At 39.8% G+C, this 16912-nt stretch overlaps 1 protein-coding gene across 1 annotated transcript in view; it reads left to right on the top strand.

Annotated features, from left to right (window-relative positions):
* Nucleotides 1-16912, top strand: part of Spmip7 (sperm microtubule inner protein 7) — a 56187-nt gene that overhangs the window by 29894 nt on the left and 9381 nt on the right. The window contains exons 5-7 of the mRNA XM_060365207.1: nt 746-813; nt 4405-4446; nt 5434-5541. Coding sequence (XP_060221190.1) covers nt 746-813; nt 4405-4446; nt 5434-5541 — 218 coding nt within the window. The remainder of the gene's footprint in view (nt 1-745; nt 814-4404; nt 4447-5433; nt 5542-16912) is intronic.

Genomic DNA, 16912 nt, shown 5'->3' on the forward strand with positions numbered 1-16912 from the left:
TCTGGGTCAAATGTTGGATGATTTCTCATAATGAAGTTTTTGAGGATATAAAAAACACAGTATAAAGAGGGAAACCAATTATATCTTAAAGAGTCCCTGACCCCCAATTAGGAAGCCCACATACCCTAGTAAAGTGTCTTCTGCTTTCATAGAGAATGAAATAATGAAAGGAAAAAACATAGCTTTAATATAAACATTCAGACATCAGATTGTTAAATAGAAGTAAAAATCAGTTAAGGAAAAAAGTTGTGTAGACTTCATTTATTTTTAAGGATTTTTCATTTACTTCAAAAGAATTTTATATCTCATGTAAATGGTCATTTCATTACATTTCCTCTGTGTTAACTGATTTGCATATCTAAAGTCGTCCCCACATAAGTTGTTCAGGCTCTGTGCAAAGCTGTAAAGGAAAGGCTGCAAAGGGTCTCAGCGGAGAAGTGTCTGTCAGAAAATGAAGCTAAAGCTTTCACATAGGGAAACCATGTCACCTGGAGAAGGTGGACATGGGGCATATTTCAACTTGGAAAAAATAGGGTAGGGGTAGAAATTTGAACAAAGACCCAAGACCCACACACTCAGAAGGTAAAGCCGCACCCCAGCCAGAATGGCTAGGATGACTGGGAAGGGCTTTCCCAAAGTTTAGGCTCAGCTATGATGTGAGGAGCCTGCTAAGGAAACAAAGCTTGAATCTATGAAATTACAATAAGACCATTAACGTTTTTGCTTATTTCAATAATTGCTCTAGATGGTCGGAGGACTCTGGGACAGATTTCAGACAAGATGGTTCTCAGTGGCAAACAAACCAATCAGTTTGTAAGTTTGATTTCCTAATGCTGTCATTTCTATCTTTATTCTCATCACTAAAAACCTGATGTCCCCACTGAGGACAGGAGAGGGGCCTGATTTCAGATGAAGAATGTCCTAGAGACCTTCCTCTAACAGTCATGGGTCTAAGAAGAGAATCCAAATCCCATTGTAGGTGCTTTACAACACCTGTCCTCTCTCTACCCTCAAAACTGGCGCAATTACATGTACATTTTAAAGTTAGGATAAACGGGCATTGCATGAGCTCATACAATGAGCAACCTACATGATGGAAGGAGAGAACTGACTTCCAAAACTTGCCTTCTGTTTTTACAAATATGCTGAAGCATGTGTAGCACCCCAATACACACAGGACACGCACACATATACATGCACATGAGCATACACACTGAATAAATGAATAAACAATTCAACATGGGCAGTAACAATGTTGTGGTACTCCATGGACTTCATATAAAGAGGAATCTAAATTATATTCCATCAACGTTCATATTACATATTTGTGTTGTATTCATGCTTAAAGCAAGAGCTTTATTATTAATGTTCTTCTATATACAATTCTGCGCATTGAGTATAAAAAACTTGACTGTTTCGTTATCAAAACGTCACTATTTTGTTTTTTTAACAGATGATACAACTCTGGTTATGGTCTCACATTTAATTCACTCTGAATATTTCATATTAAAATAAAATATGGTATATTCTGTGTATTTCTCTATTGAGAAACAATTACAACACAAAGAAAATGCCAGAGCCTCTTCATCAACACACCTACCTCCTTCCAGAAACATCATTGTGGATTTACTGTTCCACATTTTCATATATTCTTTTAACCTTTTAAAGCCTACCAGCATATTAACCAGCATACAGTATTATAATCCTTTTGTAAATTCAATATGCATGGAATCTTTCCTATGTTTATAACATTTAACATTTTATCCACCATTGTGCCCATAAGATTCATATCTAAGCTCTCTGATTCTCTGGGTGTTCGTTTTGTCTGTAGCATAGAAGTCCATTGAACAGTTATACTACAATTCATTCACCCATCCATATAATTTGTATCTTATTTAATTTCAATTTTTAAAAAAATCCTTGTATTTTCACACACACAACTGTAAAAAAAAATTCTGGATTTGATACATACCAATTTATGTCTATACTTTCTGAGTCCAAAAAGGTTGCCCTCCTTTTTTCTTAATTATTTTCATACTCTTCTTCAAATGAGTTGACCCAATGGAATCCCTCACCAGCAGTGCTTACAACACATTGGAGAATATGTTTATAATTTTCCTAATTAAAAATAATTTTCATTCTTATAAACATGAAGTATTAAAATTGCAGATTACATATACCTAATTACTAATAATCACTTGTAAATTTTTAATTTTTTTATTTATTACAATTTATTCACTTTGCATCGTAGCTTTAGTCCCCTTCCTCATCCCCTCCCACTCCCGCCCTCCCTCCTTCTCACTTTTGTAAATTTATGTCACTTATATTTTTATACCTGCACCTTGCCCTTTCATATGTTTTGTCTGTTGTACTGTTTGTTTGTGTTTCACTTTCTCAATGCAAAAATGTTTATGTTTAACAATCTATATATAAATCCTTTACTGAAAGTTGTAGAGCTGGCATATTGGGTAAAAAAGGCACTCACCACCAAATCTGATCGCATGAGTACATATGTGTCCTGCAACCCACATGATGGAAAAAGAGAACTGACTCCCAAAAGCTGCCTCCAGCCTTTACGAATATGCCAAAGCATGTGTTGCACCCCAACACATACACACACGCATACATGCACACATACATATACACTCACACATACACACACACATACACACACTCACACACAAACATACACACTGAATAAATGAATAGATAAGTGGAATAACAATAAAAATTTTCTTTCTTAACAGTATACACAGGAATGTCTCTCTCTCACCCGTCACTTCTCTATTAGAATGGGTATTTTTTGCAGAACTGAAGTCTTAATTTCTAATGCAGCTCAATTCATCTACATTCTCCTCAACACTTTACTTTTTTGCGAGTTTTAATATAAACTCTTCCCTTCTCTGTGACAGTAAAGATATCCTCTTCCTTTTCTTTATTCCTTTAAAAGATTTTATTTTTTTTTATTTCACTTGAATCTCTTTAAACCACTTGATGCTCACATTCTCTCGGCATGTAAGTCAGGAATCCAGTCTGTCACCAACTAATATGTTCTAGTTCATTGTCCTGAGTAATTTATTCAGTAGTTGAATGAGTGGTGTGCGGGCTGATGTGTGGTGAGTCACAAACATCCATCACCACTCAAAGCTATGAGTGGCAAGGCCATAAAATTGTACTTTCCAACAAACACTGTAGTCAGTTATACAGAACAGTGTGAATCAGGTAGGCACCACCAGAGTGGAGTGCACAGCCCCAGGAGGCGATCTATTGCCCCCGTTACTGAGAAGAATACCAAGCCTTGTGAGAGAAAATGGAAGAAATGATCACCCCTGAGTTCCCAATACCAAGTGGTCAGCCCTGAAGACATACATAGAAGTAGCACTAATCAAACTCAGCATGTGGTGTTTGTGTATTTAGGAGAGAAAGAAGTCATAACAAAACAAGGGCATGATTTCAAGAGAGATCAGGAGAGATGACCTGGGAGGACATGGAAGGAGGAAATTGATTAGGGAAAATAATGTAGTTATGTTGGGGGTGTGTGTGTGGTTATGTTTTAACTCAAAAATTTTAATAAAAAGGTAAAAGTACATTTTATTAAGCTGTATTAAGCATAATATGCAAGACTTTAGAAACTTTAGAATTATTATGAAAATGTCTTGTCAAGTGTCTAATAACACTTGATGCAGATTTTAGTATACAAATTGAAAGATAATTTGTGTAAGATTGAAACATTTAAAAAAATCTTCATATTTACCTGGCAAACTAGAATTGTTGAAATACCACTTGAGTGCTTATATGAATAAAGTATATGATTGAGTTTATATTTTTGAGACAGCTAATTTCCAACTCAACATCCTCGGATTCAGTTCTCCAGTGCTGGAATTATGGGTCTGTGCCAAGGACCTCAACTTCATATTAATCATTCATGTATGAGTGTAAATGAACTCAAAGATGTTGATGAAAACATGTTATTTGCATCTTTTTATTGAGGTTTTAATAGACTTGCTGTATTTTTCAGGGTTTTGGATGAAAAATAAGACATCAGTTGAAAGCTTTGTTTCTTATTAATACCATTCCTCTGAAATCATAAGGGCGCCATTCACTTTGGAACCATGGAAATTTGTCCCCAGGAGCTTACACCTTTATATAAATGCTCCTAACAGCTTTACTCACATTTTCTAAGATCTGAAAACAACCAAGGCTTCCCTCAGCAGGGCACAGACGAATAGGCATTCTAAAGTATTAAAAAGCAATGGAATGCTCAGAAAGGACTCCATTGTTTCTAAAACAAAAGTTTAGAGGTAAATTTCTCTATCTCTGAAGACCTTTCTATTTGAGAATTGTTATAGTAATTTGATAATTATTTAAAATATCAATAACTCAATTGTCTATTTTTTCTTTAAGTGTGAGTCCAAGTTCTAGGAGTAAATACATTCCTCTCTATACGTAAGTGACATTTATTGCTTTAAAATATACTGTATTTAAGTCTACTTGTGGGTTTTTTTTTTTACTACGAATTCAGTACACTATTAAGTACACATCTGTGTTCTAACATGCTCCAATGGGCTCTGGCATGATGCCTGTTGGTGCTGGAAGTTGAATCAAAACTTTGTTAGAGATTTTGATCAAGTTACAAAATGAGGAGTGACACATTTTCTGTTTTTCTGGATAGGATATTTTATGAAATAAAATATCTTTTTGCTCCTTCTCGTGTTGTCATTGAGGAACAACATGTAATTGGAAAACTGTGCTCATTAACACTGAATATCAGGAAGGAAGAACCTGTCCTTCCCTGCGCTAGCCCTGGCTCTGTGGATGGCAGGAGTACATTGTTAATACTCAGCCATCTCCTTCCCTTTTTGTTCTTAGTTTGAAGGATCATCGCCTTGAAATGAAGGAGGTGGGAAAGAATGAAGGGGGGGGCAGACTTTGATCAGGGCTTCCTCCTTCTTACTGTTCTCCAGTGGATCTGGCTGGTGTTTTAACCATGACACCAGAAGCCCTTGCAACTTGACCTGCTGATGTGGTCAACCTTCCCACATTCTCTCACAGCTCAGTGCTGTGATACCTGCTTCTGGCACCTGCCTAGACTCCCAACCACATAGGATTGCCTTACTGCCTCCAGCAGGTATCAACACCTTTCCCCGTGCCTTTGCTTCTACCCTGTGACTTGTGGCTGCAGAAGAAGCCCAGCTTCTGGACTCAGAGACCCTGCAAAACAGCCACTGTCCCTCCTGCTCAACTTTACCATCCCAGAGTAGAGGCCTCACATTCTGAAGACAAAGGGCCATACCTTTCTTGGTTTGAATTCCAATTGTCATCTATCATATTTTTACTTCTTGAGCTTTTGATCTATCTAACAAATAAAACATCTCTTATTTGCTTTGTTCAACTAATCTAAGTTTCCTACAACTTTCCCTTTCCCTGCAACAGTGGTCATGTGCAGAATACAAACGCTGATGATGTGGACAACCCCTTTGGAGATATCACATCTGTGGCCATGCCTCGGCACTCTAAGCTGCTCTACACAAACACAAGCCAGTAAGTGCCATTCTCACTTGTTTCCCTATCAACAGTGTGAAACATGGTGATATCATTACAAACGAAAGGGAAATAAATGGGTTGGTTTGTTATTAACCAAACTTATGAAGAAGGATGTGAGTTCCCAGAAAGAAATGATCACCTAGGAGATGACAGTTTGGGGACTCACCTGGGGCTCCTTGAGCAAGCTATGATATCACTGTGACTTCAGAGTCTCCATCCAAAAACTGTGTCACAAAATGCCATCAAGGACCAACAGCATTCGTAAAGGGACTTGGCTGACCAGCAGGCCATCAGTCACTGGACTGTGTAATCATCAATACTGAGAACACTACTTTATATAAATGGCTATAAAATGGCAGAAGTGAAAAATTAAAACTGTCTTAATCACAGATGAAAACTCACTGAGCAACTTTTTAAATAAAATTCCAGACAACAACTCAGTCATTTTCAAAATCAAACATTTTACGGCTGCAGAGATGGCTTGGTGCCTAAGGGAGCTCTCTGCTCTTATAGCGGACCCACGTTTAGCAGCCAGAACTAATGTCAGACACTCAACCACTTGCTTCTCCAGCTGCAGAAGATTTGAGTCCTTCTTCTGGTCTCCTCCAGCACCCACAAGCATGTGGTGCACAGACACACAGACTCATGTATACATAAAAATAAATCTCAAAAAAAAAAAAAAAAACAAAACTCAAGCCACCTAACAGTACATGCTAAAGTTACACTAATTTGACATTTAAGTGCTAAGAATGATGCTAGGAAACTACTAAAGTCTCTTTTGTAATTGGATCATAATATTTCTATGATAGCAGAAAACTGTAATAGACAGTTTTCTATACGGTAAGACACTTCAGTGTGTAGCACACACGGTCTGGAATCTGAGCCTGTGTGTTTCAGTGCTGGCGATGCATGGTGTGGTGGCATGAGCAGTGCAAAGTGCTAGTGTTGTGTGCTTAGAACCAAGACAGTGAAATCAAGTGATGACACGGGTCACACTGACTGAAACACCTGAGATTTATTACAAGTTAATTATGAATCAGTTTTGGGTGAGGGTGCGTTCAGAAACGTTTTATTATTACTAAATTTTATGATGGCCACATTTGAATAGATGATATATGGGTCATGATACACAGTCTAAGAAAGAGGGCCATAGAATATACATACTCAGTCAGACCCTCTTTGTCCTGCGATTGGATAAACCCATCCTAAGTTATTCTTACTTCACAACACACAGTGCATGCTGGATTAGAAGTACTCCTGTTTGCAATCCTGGGCCAGACTCATAGTTCCGTGCTGCACCCTAGCCCAACAGAGAATTGGATCACATAGTGTCAGCCAGGGGAAAGATTCGCATTCAAAGTCAGGGCACACTTTCTATGGAATACGTGCCACATTTGCACATACACAGCGAAGTCAGAAAGTAAGTTAAACTACTACACATCCTCCATATTAGATATGATAATACATTTTCATTATCTTAGTTACTTTCCTATGGCTGCAAAGGGAATACCTGACCAAAGCAATGTGTAGAAGGAAGAGTTTATTTGGGCTGAGGTTCCAGGTAAATAAGGGTCTGTCATGTCTGGGAGGCAGCAGCTGGAGCAGCAAGCTGAGAGCTTACAACAAAGAAAGCAATGAACAATGGGGATGGACCTCGCAGCCTGGCTTCAGTGTACTTCCTTCAGAAAAGTCAGACCTTCTAAACTATGATTGGTTCCTATAATCATAGGACATGTCTTACCCAGAACTTCATATAGCCGCAGGATGAGTTGTCACAACATTTTAAATGCTAATTAATTTTATCTTTAAAAACATGTTATGCCCACAAACCAATGTAGATAAATGTCTTATTAGCTGACATTTTGCTATTCTAATGTTTGTTAAGTGTTCTTTATTTCCCGTTATTTGTTTCTCTTATTTATTTCACGTAATTCTTTTTTACTCTCTGTCAGTCTATAAAATATCTATCAAAACTACTATGTTAGCTGTAGTACATTTATGTAAAAGGTCTCATCAAGGAATTTAAGCATGTTTGTCTAGGGATGGAAGCTATGCCAACAACTGTCCTAATGAAAATATAAAATAAAAGACTTGCCTCCAACAAGCTAAAAATCCTGGTGGACAAACAATTTCACAAAAACCTGACTTTGCTTTGTGACCCACAACTGTAAAGAAGTCAGTTCACATGCGGCATTCCGAAGTCCTTTGGGGCCTGCCTGCTGTGTTCCAACAAGGCTGTAGCAAGTCAGTGTAATATTCTTCCATAAATTCTGCAAAGAAACCATTGCCATTTAAACAATAATTCTAAAAATCCTGACAGGAAGAACTTGAGGAGAAAGCCAATCTTAAAATGTTCACCACGCATAAGATTTTTTTTTTTCAATGCAGTTTATTCAGGAACCTTGAACAACCATCTGACCCTGGGGAAAGCCAGCCCACGGCTTAAATAGCTTCTGGGTAGCCAACCCCCGCATGCCACGTGGGCAATGCAGATAGGTCCACATACATGGAAGCAAGCCAGATCCTCAGCCTTAGCCAAATGTGGAGTTGTTTGTGACAGAGAGCACTCACCATCGAGAAGGTGGAAGGCGGAAACCAGCTCCATCTTTAAGGCACAGCATTCCGCAGCTCTCTACAGTTCCCCCTTTTTGTTTTAGACACATCAGGCAAGAGTAGAGGTCTGATCTCTGATATTAGAAATAAATTGGGACTTTGTACTGATGTTCATTTAGGTGTCATCCACCCAAAGAGCATCAGACCCGACCGATACCTTTTTCTCAGAGGCGGCATCAACCCGCATGCAATCAGACATGCTCTTCTCTGGGTCGAAAGCGGCTGACCCTCAGTGCAGTGCTTAGCCTCGCATCCTGAGCGTAACATTTTAGCTTTTTATGGTAGCCAACCATGCTTGGGGAGACTGTCCTGCTTCAATGGCTGTAAAGGCCTGAATGGTTGCATTACGCTGTTGTGAGACTCTAATCTTGCATATATACCACAGGCAAACCAAGGAGACCAACACCAGAAGGCCTGCTAACACTCCCATGCCCGCCCATTCCTTCAGATGATTCATGGCTGCAGCAATCCATGATGATAATCCTGTGGCTAGTCCTGCGTCCGCTCCGGTAGAATTTACTGTGACAATGGCCACTCTCAGCTGCTCCATCGTAGTATCGAATTCTCCAGTCCAATTACCTAAAATATAGCTAGACAATTGTTTAGACAGATTTGCAGCACAGGGAAAATTCTCATGTTGTATGCTAGTGACTCAAAGTCCAGCATACTTTCATTGACAGCCAAGTTGATTTGCCATAGGGTATCAATTTGCTCCTGCACGAGGTCAATCCTCTGATTGAACACCATCAAGCCTCCTTTTAGTTGAGCATTAATTCCTTTTTGTACATCTAAGGCATGAGCTACATTGGCTAAAAGGTTATTCAGGGTCTGAGCAGTCTGCACAGTATGACTCATGGCTAATGCCCTGGTGGTAGCTCCAACAGCCGCCAATGAGATGACAGTAACAGTGGCAGCTGTAGTTCCAAGGTCCCTTATGAAGAGAGTCATAGCGTGAGGGGCATCAACGGGCACAGGCCATAGTAGAGGACAATGCAGCCACTTTTGATGTGAACTGATGGACTAAGATCAGAAAGGAGAGGAGAACCTCCCCTATCAGTGGACTTGGGGAGTGGCATGCATGCAGAGGAAGGAGGGAGGGTGGGGTTGGGAGGGGAGGAGGGAGGGGCTTATGGGGGATGCAGAATGAATAAAGTGTAATTGAGGAAAAATTAAAAAAGGGGGGGGGAAATAATTTAAGAACCTTAATTGACTTTCAAAAGTGGAGGAAAACATGGAGTTAGTCAATTGGCATGGAGCATGTCTCGCCCCTGGGGGCAATGGTCTCCTGAACCTACTCAGACCTTGGACACCACCACTGCTAGTTCTAGAACTGATGCAAGATGTTCCAATGAGGGGGTTAAGGCTTCTCATAATATTTCCTATAAGCCCACACCTGTTTGTTTATATCCCCCATTTTTATTCATTATTAGCCAGATAGAGCCAAGTAATTGTGGTGATGATACTTGCTTTTTTGCCCAATGCTGGAATGCTAGTGAATTTAGATATGCCCTGGTTACTCGCATGCCACGCATAAGATTTTAATAATGTTTTAAGGACACCAAGCAGAAGAGAAGCCTGAAACTGACATTTAACTGTGCTTCTCCAATGTGGGCGCCAGAGGGCATCCCAGGTTGCAAAGTTTCTTCTCTTGATTGATTTTTTTTCTGTTTTTTAACAGACCCTTTTAAAACACAACAAATGTTTTTCGTTTTTATCATCAAGTGTTTATGGATACCGTGACACATATTATCATACGTAGCACACATGACTGCCTGTGTGTTTGCCCACACTGACCTCAAGAAAGAGATTTCTAGTGAACTCTTCAGAGCTCTTCGTGCCCTGTGCCCCAGGGACCTAATCATCTCCTTTCCTGCCCCAACTAAGAAGCTCCCAGCTCCACTTCGTGCTGATCTCTTGTTTGGCCACTTGGTAGTTCTGCTACCTACAGACGTGTCTCAAATTAAATGTTATGTATTTTGCACAGTATCACACTGGGCTATCATAAAATTATAGAATTTATAAAGCATGATTTCATCTCCATGAAGTCTGAGGCCCAGAAACACCAATTTTTACTTTTGTGCCACATAGGAGGAAACAAACAAACAAACAAACAAAGCCCTCACTACCCCATTCAAATTCCTTGAAGTTCACAACTTACAAGGACTTCTTACTTAAAAGTACCCTTATGATATTATCCTTAGGATCCAGAATATTAGTGTTTAACCAACCTTTGCAATGATGCTGTCCTTCAGTAAGGCAAAAAGTCACTGAGTGGACTTCCAGTGACTTGATCCAAGCCCCTCCCAACCCCACTATCTTTCAAACTTCAAACTTCCCACAGTTGTTTTCTTTCTTCTCTTTCTTTTCTTTCTTTCTTTTTATTTCTCTCTCTCTCTCTCTCTCTCTCTCTCTTTCTCTCTCTCTTTCTAGTTAACAGGTCATCTGACATAACCAGTGTGGTCTACATTGGTGGAGAATGCGTAAACATTTTAAGTATAGTTTATTATTTTTGTTATAGAATTGAATCTGATCTTTATAGGAATGGAGTGCAGAAAACAATAGTAAACACCATACTTTCCCATGACAACACAACTGCTGTTTTTCCACCTGTCACATGCCCCCCCCCTTGCTGCGATGTGTCGTAGGGAGTATGCACCACCTCTGCACTACAGCATGATCATGAAACACACTTGCCTGAACACCATTCCTGTTCTTGCAGATGTACTACAATTGACTGATTTCAGTTCATATATAAATTGTTACCTTTCTTTTTTCTTTTTGCTATTATACATAATTCTCTCACATATTCTTTGCATATGTCTTTCATGATTTAAAATTATTTACTTAGTGGAGATTCCTTGAAATAGATTCCAGGGTCAAAATTTACCAACATTTTCAAACCTGTTGTTCAGTCATTTTTCCGGAACTGATGTGTCCATCATGTGTATGTGTCTACCTCTAGTGTTTGCATAGCTCATCAGGCATTACCTTTTAACTTCTGCAAATCCTGATATAAAACAGCCCAAGTATTTATAAAGTATACAAAGTAAGCTGTCTCTTTGGTTTCCATACCAGTGTTGGAGATTTGATGATCCTTTATCTGTGTATCAAAGAAGTTTGCAATATATGTATATGGTGTGTCTATATTCACATACAAAATTTGCATGCATATAAGATTTAAATAGCCACTTTTGATGTGAACTGATAGACTAAGATCAGAAAGAAGAGGAGAACCTCCCCTATCAGTGGACTTGGGGAGTGGCATGCATGCAGAAAGGGGAGGGAGGGTGGGATTGGGAGGGGAGGAGGGAGGGGCTTATGGGGGGATACAAAATGAATAAAGTGTAATTAATAAAATAAATAAAATAAAAATAAAAATAAAAGATTTAAATAAACCTTGAGTATTTTCTCCATGATTCATTTAATGGTTGCATAACATTCCTCTATGAAACTAAACCAAGTTTATATAGGCCAAGTTCTCAACACTTTTCCTGTGACAAACAATGAAGGAAAAAAATTTTGCATTTATTTTTTGCATAATTATGGCTACATATGTGTATATCACATCCCTACAAACAGAATTATGACCTGTTTTCACCTTATGAACAACAGTTTCCTAATTTGGCATTCATGTCCAGATATGAGAGGACATTCAAAGTTAAGGAACTTACAGCTTGAAAGTATGTCAAGGCCCAGGAAAATCCAAACTATCCATCATGTTGAACAAGAGTTCAGAATAGCTTGACAAAGATTTCACTTCAGCACCTTTCGTGGACACAGGTGACAGTCAGGATCTTCTTTAAGTTATATGATTAGCCTCCATTTTCTAATCTGAATCAAACAGGAAAGTTAAGGTAAGGATCATTTTTTTTTCTTTCAGTCTGACTTTGCCTCTTTACACAAGAATATCTTAGACTTTTGACAAGCTGAACACAAAACCAGTTCTTTTAGTGATTTCTGCCATAACCCTGTGTCTCCACAATAGCCACAGTCAGGAGTGGTCAGGACAGGCAGTCAGAAATGTCTGAAATGTGCCTGCAGACCTGTGCCTAGGAGCAACCTGCACCCCCTCCGAAGAAGCAAGCTGCCTCCGAAGGAGCAGCTTTTCTTCCACGGTGGAGTCGGAATGGAGGAGCAAGGCCATGGCACCTGGTCTAGAAGCACTTCCACCATTTTCCCAGCAAAGAGTGAGGATGGCCTGTGAGGGAGGCGCAGGTCCAGATCATTGACCGCTATCTCATCACAACTAGGAATATTGTCTGCCTCAGAAAGTCAGTCTCACACTGACTCTGCTTTTTCTGCTGTGGGAATTTCTGTGAGGACACATCAGCCAATAAAGAGAAATTGTCCAACACAGATTCGCAGCCAGCGCCTGGGAAATGTCTCAGGTGGCAATGGACGATCTCCTGCACCTCGGTGGAATTTCTTGCAGCCTTACAGAACTCACCCCACAGCCAAGGCTCAGATTTGCTACAAACAGCTGTTCCCAACGTCAGCCTGATGTTTCTGCTGTGCAGTAAGACACTTTGGCCTTCCCAGAATGCTTTCACAACTACTTTCACCTTTATTTTTCAAAACAGTGTGAACAAACCAGAAGTGGAGAAAACAGTTCTGTTTCCATTCCGCAGACAAGGAGGTTAAGGTCAAAGGCAATGACATGGAGAGACCCAAATGGCTCATTTCTTGAGCAGTGAGGTTATATCTAGAAAATGGACCTCCTGACTACAGGCAAATGCTTGCCCTTAACACAAGGCCAATGGTGCTTTACATCTGGCATGGAGCTGGCTCTTGGGATTCATCCTTGCCTAGAAGAAAAACCTAGAGCCATCTTAATCCTTTATCTCCTTGTAAATGGAAGGTGTGCAGAGTGAAGATGACATAGGAAAAAACATATCCACGGGGTGGTGATAATAGCAACAAAATTACAAACTTCTGAAAAAGGTTGGAACATAAATCTTAAGGCATTCAGAAAAACAGTTCAAGCCAGGATGTATCAGCACTTGCCTGTAATCCCAGCACTTGGGAAGCAGAGGCAGGCGATGTCTTTGAGTTCAAGGTCAGCATGTTCTACAAAGCCAGTCCAAGACAACCAAAGTTACAGAGAGAAACCCTGTCTCAAAAGAAATAAATAAATAAGAAGTAGTGAATGGAAACATCCGATCCATCACAATTCCAAATACCTCCTCTCCCTCCCTCTTTTTCTGTCTATCTTGGGCTTTCCTTCTTTTCATTCTCTGGACCCATCCTCTCTCCCATCCACTTTCTGTCCTGAGCTGCTCCCCTTCCTTCCTGCTCATCTGAGTTCCTCTTGTTGATTCTGTATATGATGAGCATGATGCCATGATTGCTCCTCACCTGTACCACATGGCCCCCTTGGGCCCTTCAAGGAAGGTGCAGAGACCTTGGACATTGGGTACACTATATCCAGTAAAGATGAGAGTGGCTTAGAAAGTCTCCATTTGAACTGGCCATGTGGGACTGCAGAAATGGCTTGGTGACTAAAAGCACGTGCTGATCTTCCAGAGGACCTGAGTTCAGTTCCCAACACCTATATTAGGCAGCTCACAACTGTCTACATATCCAATTTCAGGAGACCCAGAGCTGCCATTTAGCTCCTGTGGTCACTATACTCACATTCACATAAACACACAAAGACATATTAAAACCAAAAATCTTTTCATTTTTATATAAAATTAAATATTTTAGTAAATTGAAAATGTAAGATGAACTGGACATGATGTCTCACACCTGGAAGTCCAGCACTCAGGAGGCTTACACAGGAAGATTTCCAGGAATTTAAAGCCATTGTGGGCTACACAGTAAGTGTCAGGCCAGGAAAAACAAAAAACAAACAAACAAACAAACAAACAAACAAACTGTTTTCAATTGGTCTCAGGTCACCCACTGGTCAGAGAGGCCATAGAGTTAAAAGTTTCCTTAACTGCCTTTTGTCTTTGCCATCATGGTCTTTGCCCGAGTAGGTTCTTCAGGCCTCTACATGTTTATTTCATCAAATGGGTGAGCTGTGTGTATAGCTCAGCAAGAGAAAACTTGCTTTGTGTGTATCGAGTCCTGGGTTTAGTCTCCAGTACCACAGGGGAACAGCAGGTGTGTATTTATGGTAGCCACCGGGCTCCGCTGAGAACCTTCTGGACCTGTCACATGTGGCCCACTGCATGAGCTCTGACCCCCAGGCTGCTCAGGCTGGAGGCTGGTCCTACCACTTGAAGTTCACTTGGCTTTGAGCATATTACCTAGACTTTGCCTCTATTCCTTCCGATAATGTATGCACATGATACAATATAAGGTTTAGGATTGTAGAGAAAATTGTCCAAGTTATATGACTAATTTAAAAGAGAATTTGTTATACACAGTAAGTATTAGGTCTGTAGTATGTTAGGAAATTTGTATGCATGACTAAATCTTTATCCATGTAGGCAATACATGTATTCTACATACAACATAGCTTGTCCTATGCTGTATGTAGAATATATTTTGCTTCTTTTCTAGCTTACTTCAAAGTACATTCCCCTTATTTTTGTTAACCTTTAAGTATACACTGTGTGTATATATAATTATAATAATATGGATTTAGTGTCTCACACCAGATACCAACATCCAGGAGGCTCATGCAGAAAAATTGCTAGCATTGCTGATTCATGTTATGAAATCATTATTTTTTTTTACTTTATTATGCTTTGTTGAAATGAAACAATCAGTTGTCAACTTAGCTAGCAAACTATTCAAACAAAACAAAACCCAAGCTCATAAAGGAATTGGGGCTCCAAAGATGTGGCCAAAGCCAAAAAGTTAAAAAAGAAGATAGAAACAAATGTAGTATCTGTACAAATGGGCTGCAGAATCTCATCTCTTTTCACATGGGCAAGTAGGATTCTCTGAACATGCAGCAGATGGAGAGGTCTGTTCCATTGCCTTGGTACCTTTCATGGCTTTGTTTCCTTCAGCTGAAAAACACCCCTCAGAAGCAGCATGAGTATCCCAGAAAGGAGCCTTTTCTTCATATAAGGTTGCACTTGCATGGCAAGTGCTTATATCACAAGAGGGCAAAAATGCTCTCTTGTGATTTCCCTATAGGCCAAGGTTAAGGGAAATATATTTAACAGCAGTGTGGGTGAGAACTTTCATTTTCAAATATTTAGCACTTTATTGTACAGCTGAATTCATCCTCAGTGTAAGCAGCTAATTGGTCAGCTAGTTATATAGTATATCATCATTTTGAGATAAGATGAATTATATGGAACAGCCTTTATGTAGCATAGCTTCCAGTGAAGATCAGTAAATAGTCTACAAAGCACAGGGACACAGCTGCGTGGGGTTTTACATGAACACCCCCCCCATGACTAACACTTTGCTGTGTCCATCTCTCCGATATCCTGGCTGCTTGGCTGAGGACTCTGACTTTAGAAGCTTCTGCAGGTGTTTCAAAGGCAGTGGAAAAAACCTGTCACACAGATGGAGGGGATTTCCTTGGTAACATGCATGGAAGCTTCAAAGAATGCTTGGGGGGAAGAGACATACACACACATCAGTAGTTTTTGGTACCCCTCCACCTTACAGCTACACTTTAAGAAACTCCCGAGAAATCCCAAGGGACATTGCCCAGAACTTGGCAGCTCTCAGTGACCCATCCCAGCCCCTCCAAAAGACTTCACAATTTTTTACCGCAGGTTCCTGATCCTCACCCTATGCTAGAACCTTTGAGAAATGATGGCAAGCCCAGATTCCCAGGCCCTGCCATTCCTGATTTAGTCAGAATATTGGGAAATGATGTTATATATCACCACCTTTTAAACAACCAAGGAGACTTCAGTGTGTGGAAAGATCTACAAGTCTTTGCAGGTGTGTGAACTGTATAAATTTTATATTCTTGAACAACAACATTTTTATTTTTTTTCAATTGTCCTATCTCTAGTTTTTCAGCTGCCATTGGCTGGGTTGAAGCCCGGGGAGCTTTCCTGATGGCTGGTGCCATCTCACAGATTCTGAGGGGCAGCCAGGCCTGCCAGTGCTGGCCTTTCAGTCCTCTCAATGTGGGGCCTTGCCTTTAGCTTTTCATTTTTCTAGCCTTGGAAAAATTATTAATTAATACTATTTACTCTGACCAATGGCTCTTGATGTGATTTTTCCTTTGTTTTGTAAGCGTGCAGGTGTTCCCAATTTGATTAGCTTGAGGTAGTGCAATAACCGAATAGCCATAGAATGCCACATTCAAAAAACAACTATGAGCTTTATTAGAGCAACTTCCTGCTCACTACATAATTTTTCCCTAACATTGTGATACTAACACATAATCAACATAGGAAGAGCTCCAGGGAATTACAGTGTGAGTTGTAAGCACTCCACACGTCCTTTAGGTTATATCACTACCTGATGTCTTGGCTGAGGCAACAAAGTGCCAGGGGGTTCTATCAATACTCTAGATCCCAGGGCTGATCCGGATACTCACTTAACCTCTCTCTTTACCCTGACACTTGGAGCAAGCACTTACCTCACTTATATCACTGTTGTGTTTTCCCGTTATCTGACATTTTGAGGAATGTGTTAGTCAAATTTCTGACACTAAGAAAAAATGCTGAGATAACACACCAACTATGAAGAGAATATATATATATATATATATATATATATATGTCACATACATACATATATACAGTATGTTTATATATGTATGTATATATGAGCTCATAGTGCTAGAGGGTTCAATCCACAGTCCTTGGCCATGCCACTGTGAGTC

Source organism: Meriones unguiculatus, chromosome 12, assembly GCF_030254825.1.
Source record: "Meriones unguiculatus strain TT.TT164.6M chromosome 12, Bangor_MerUng_6.1, whole genome shotgun sequence".
Lineage (NCBI taxonomy): Eukaryota > Metazoa > Chordata > Mammalia > Rodentia > Muridae > Meriones > Meriones unguiculatus.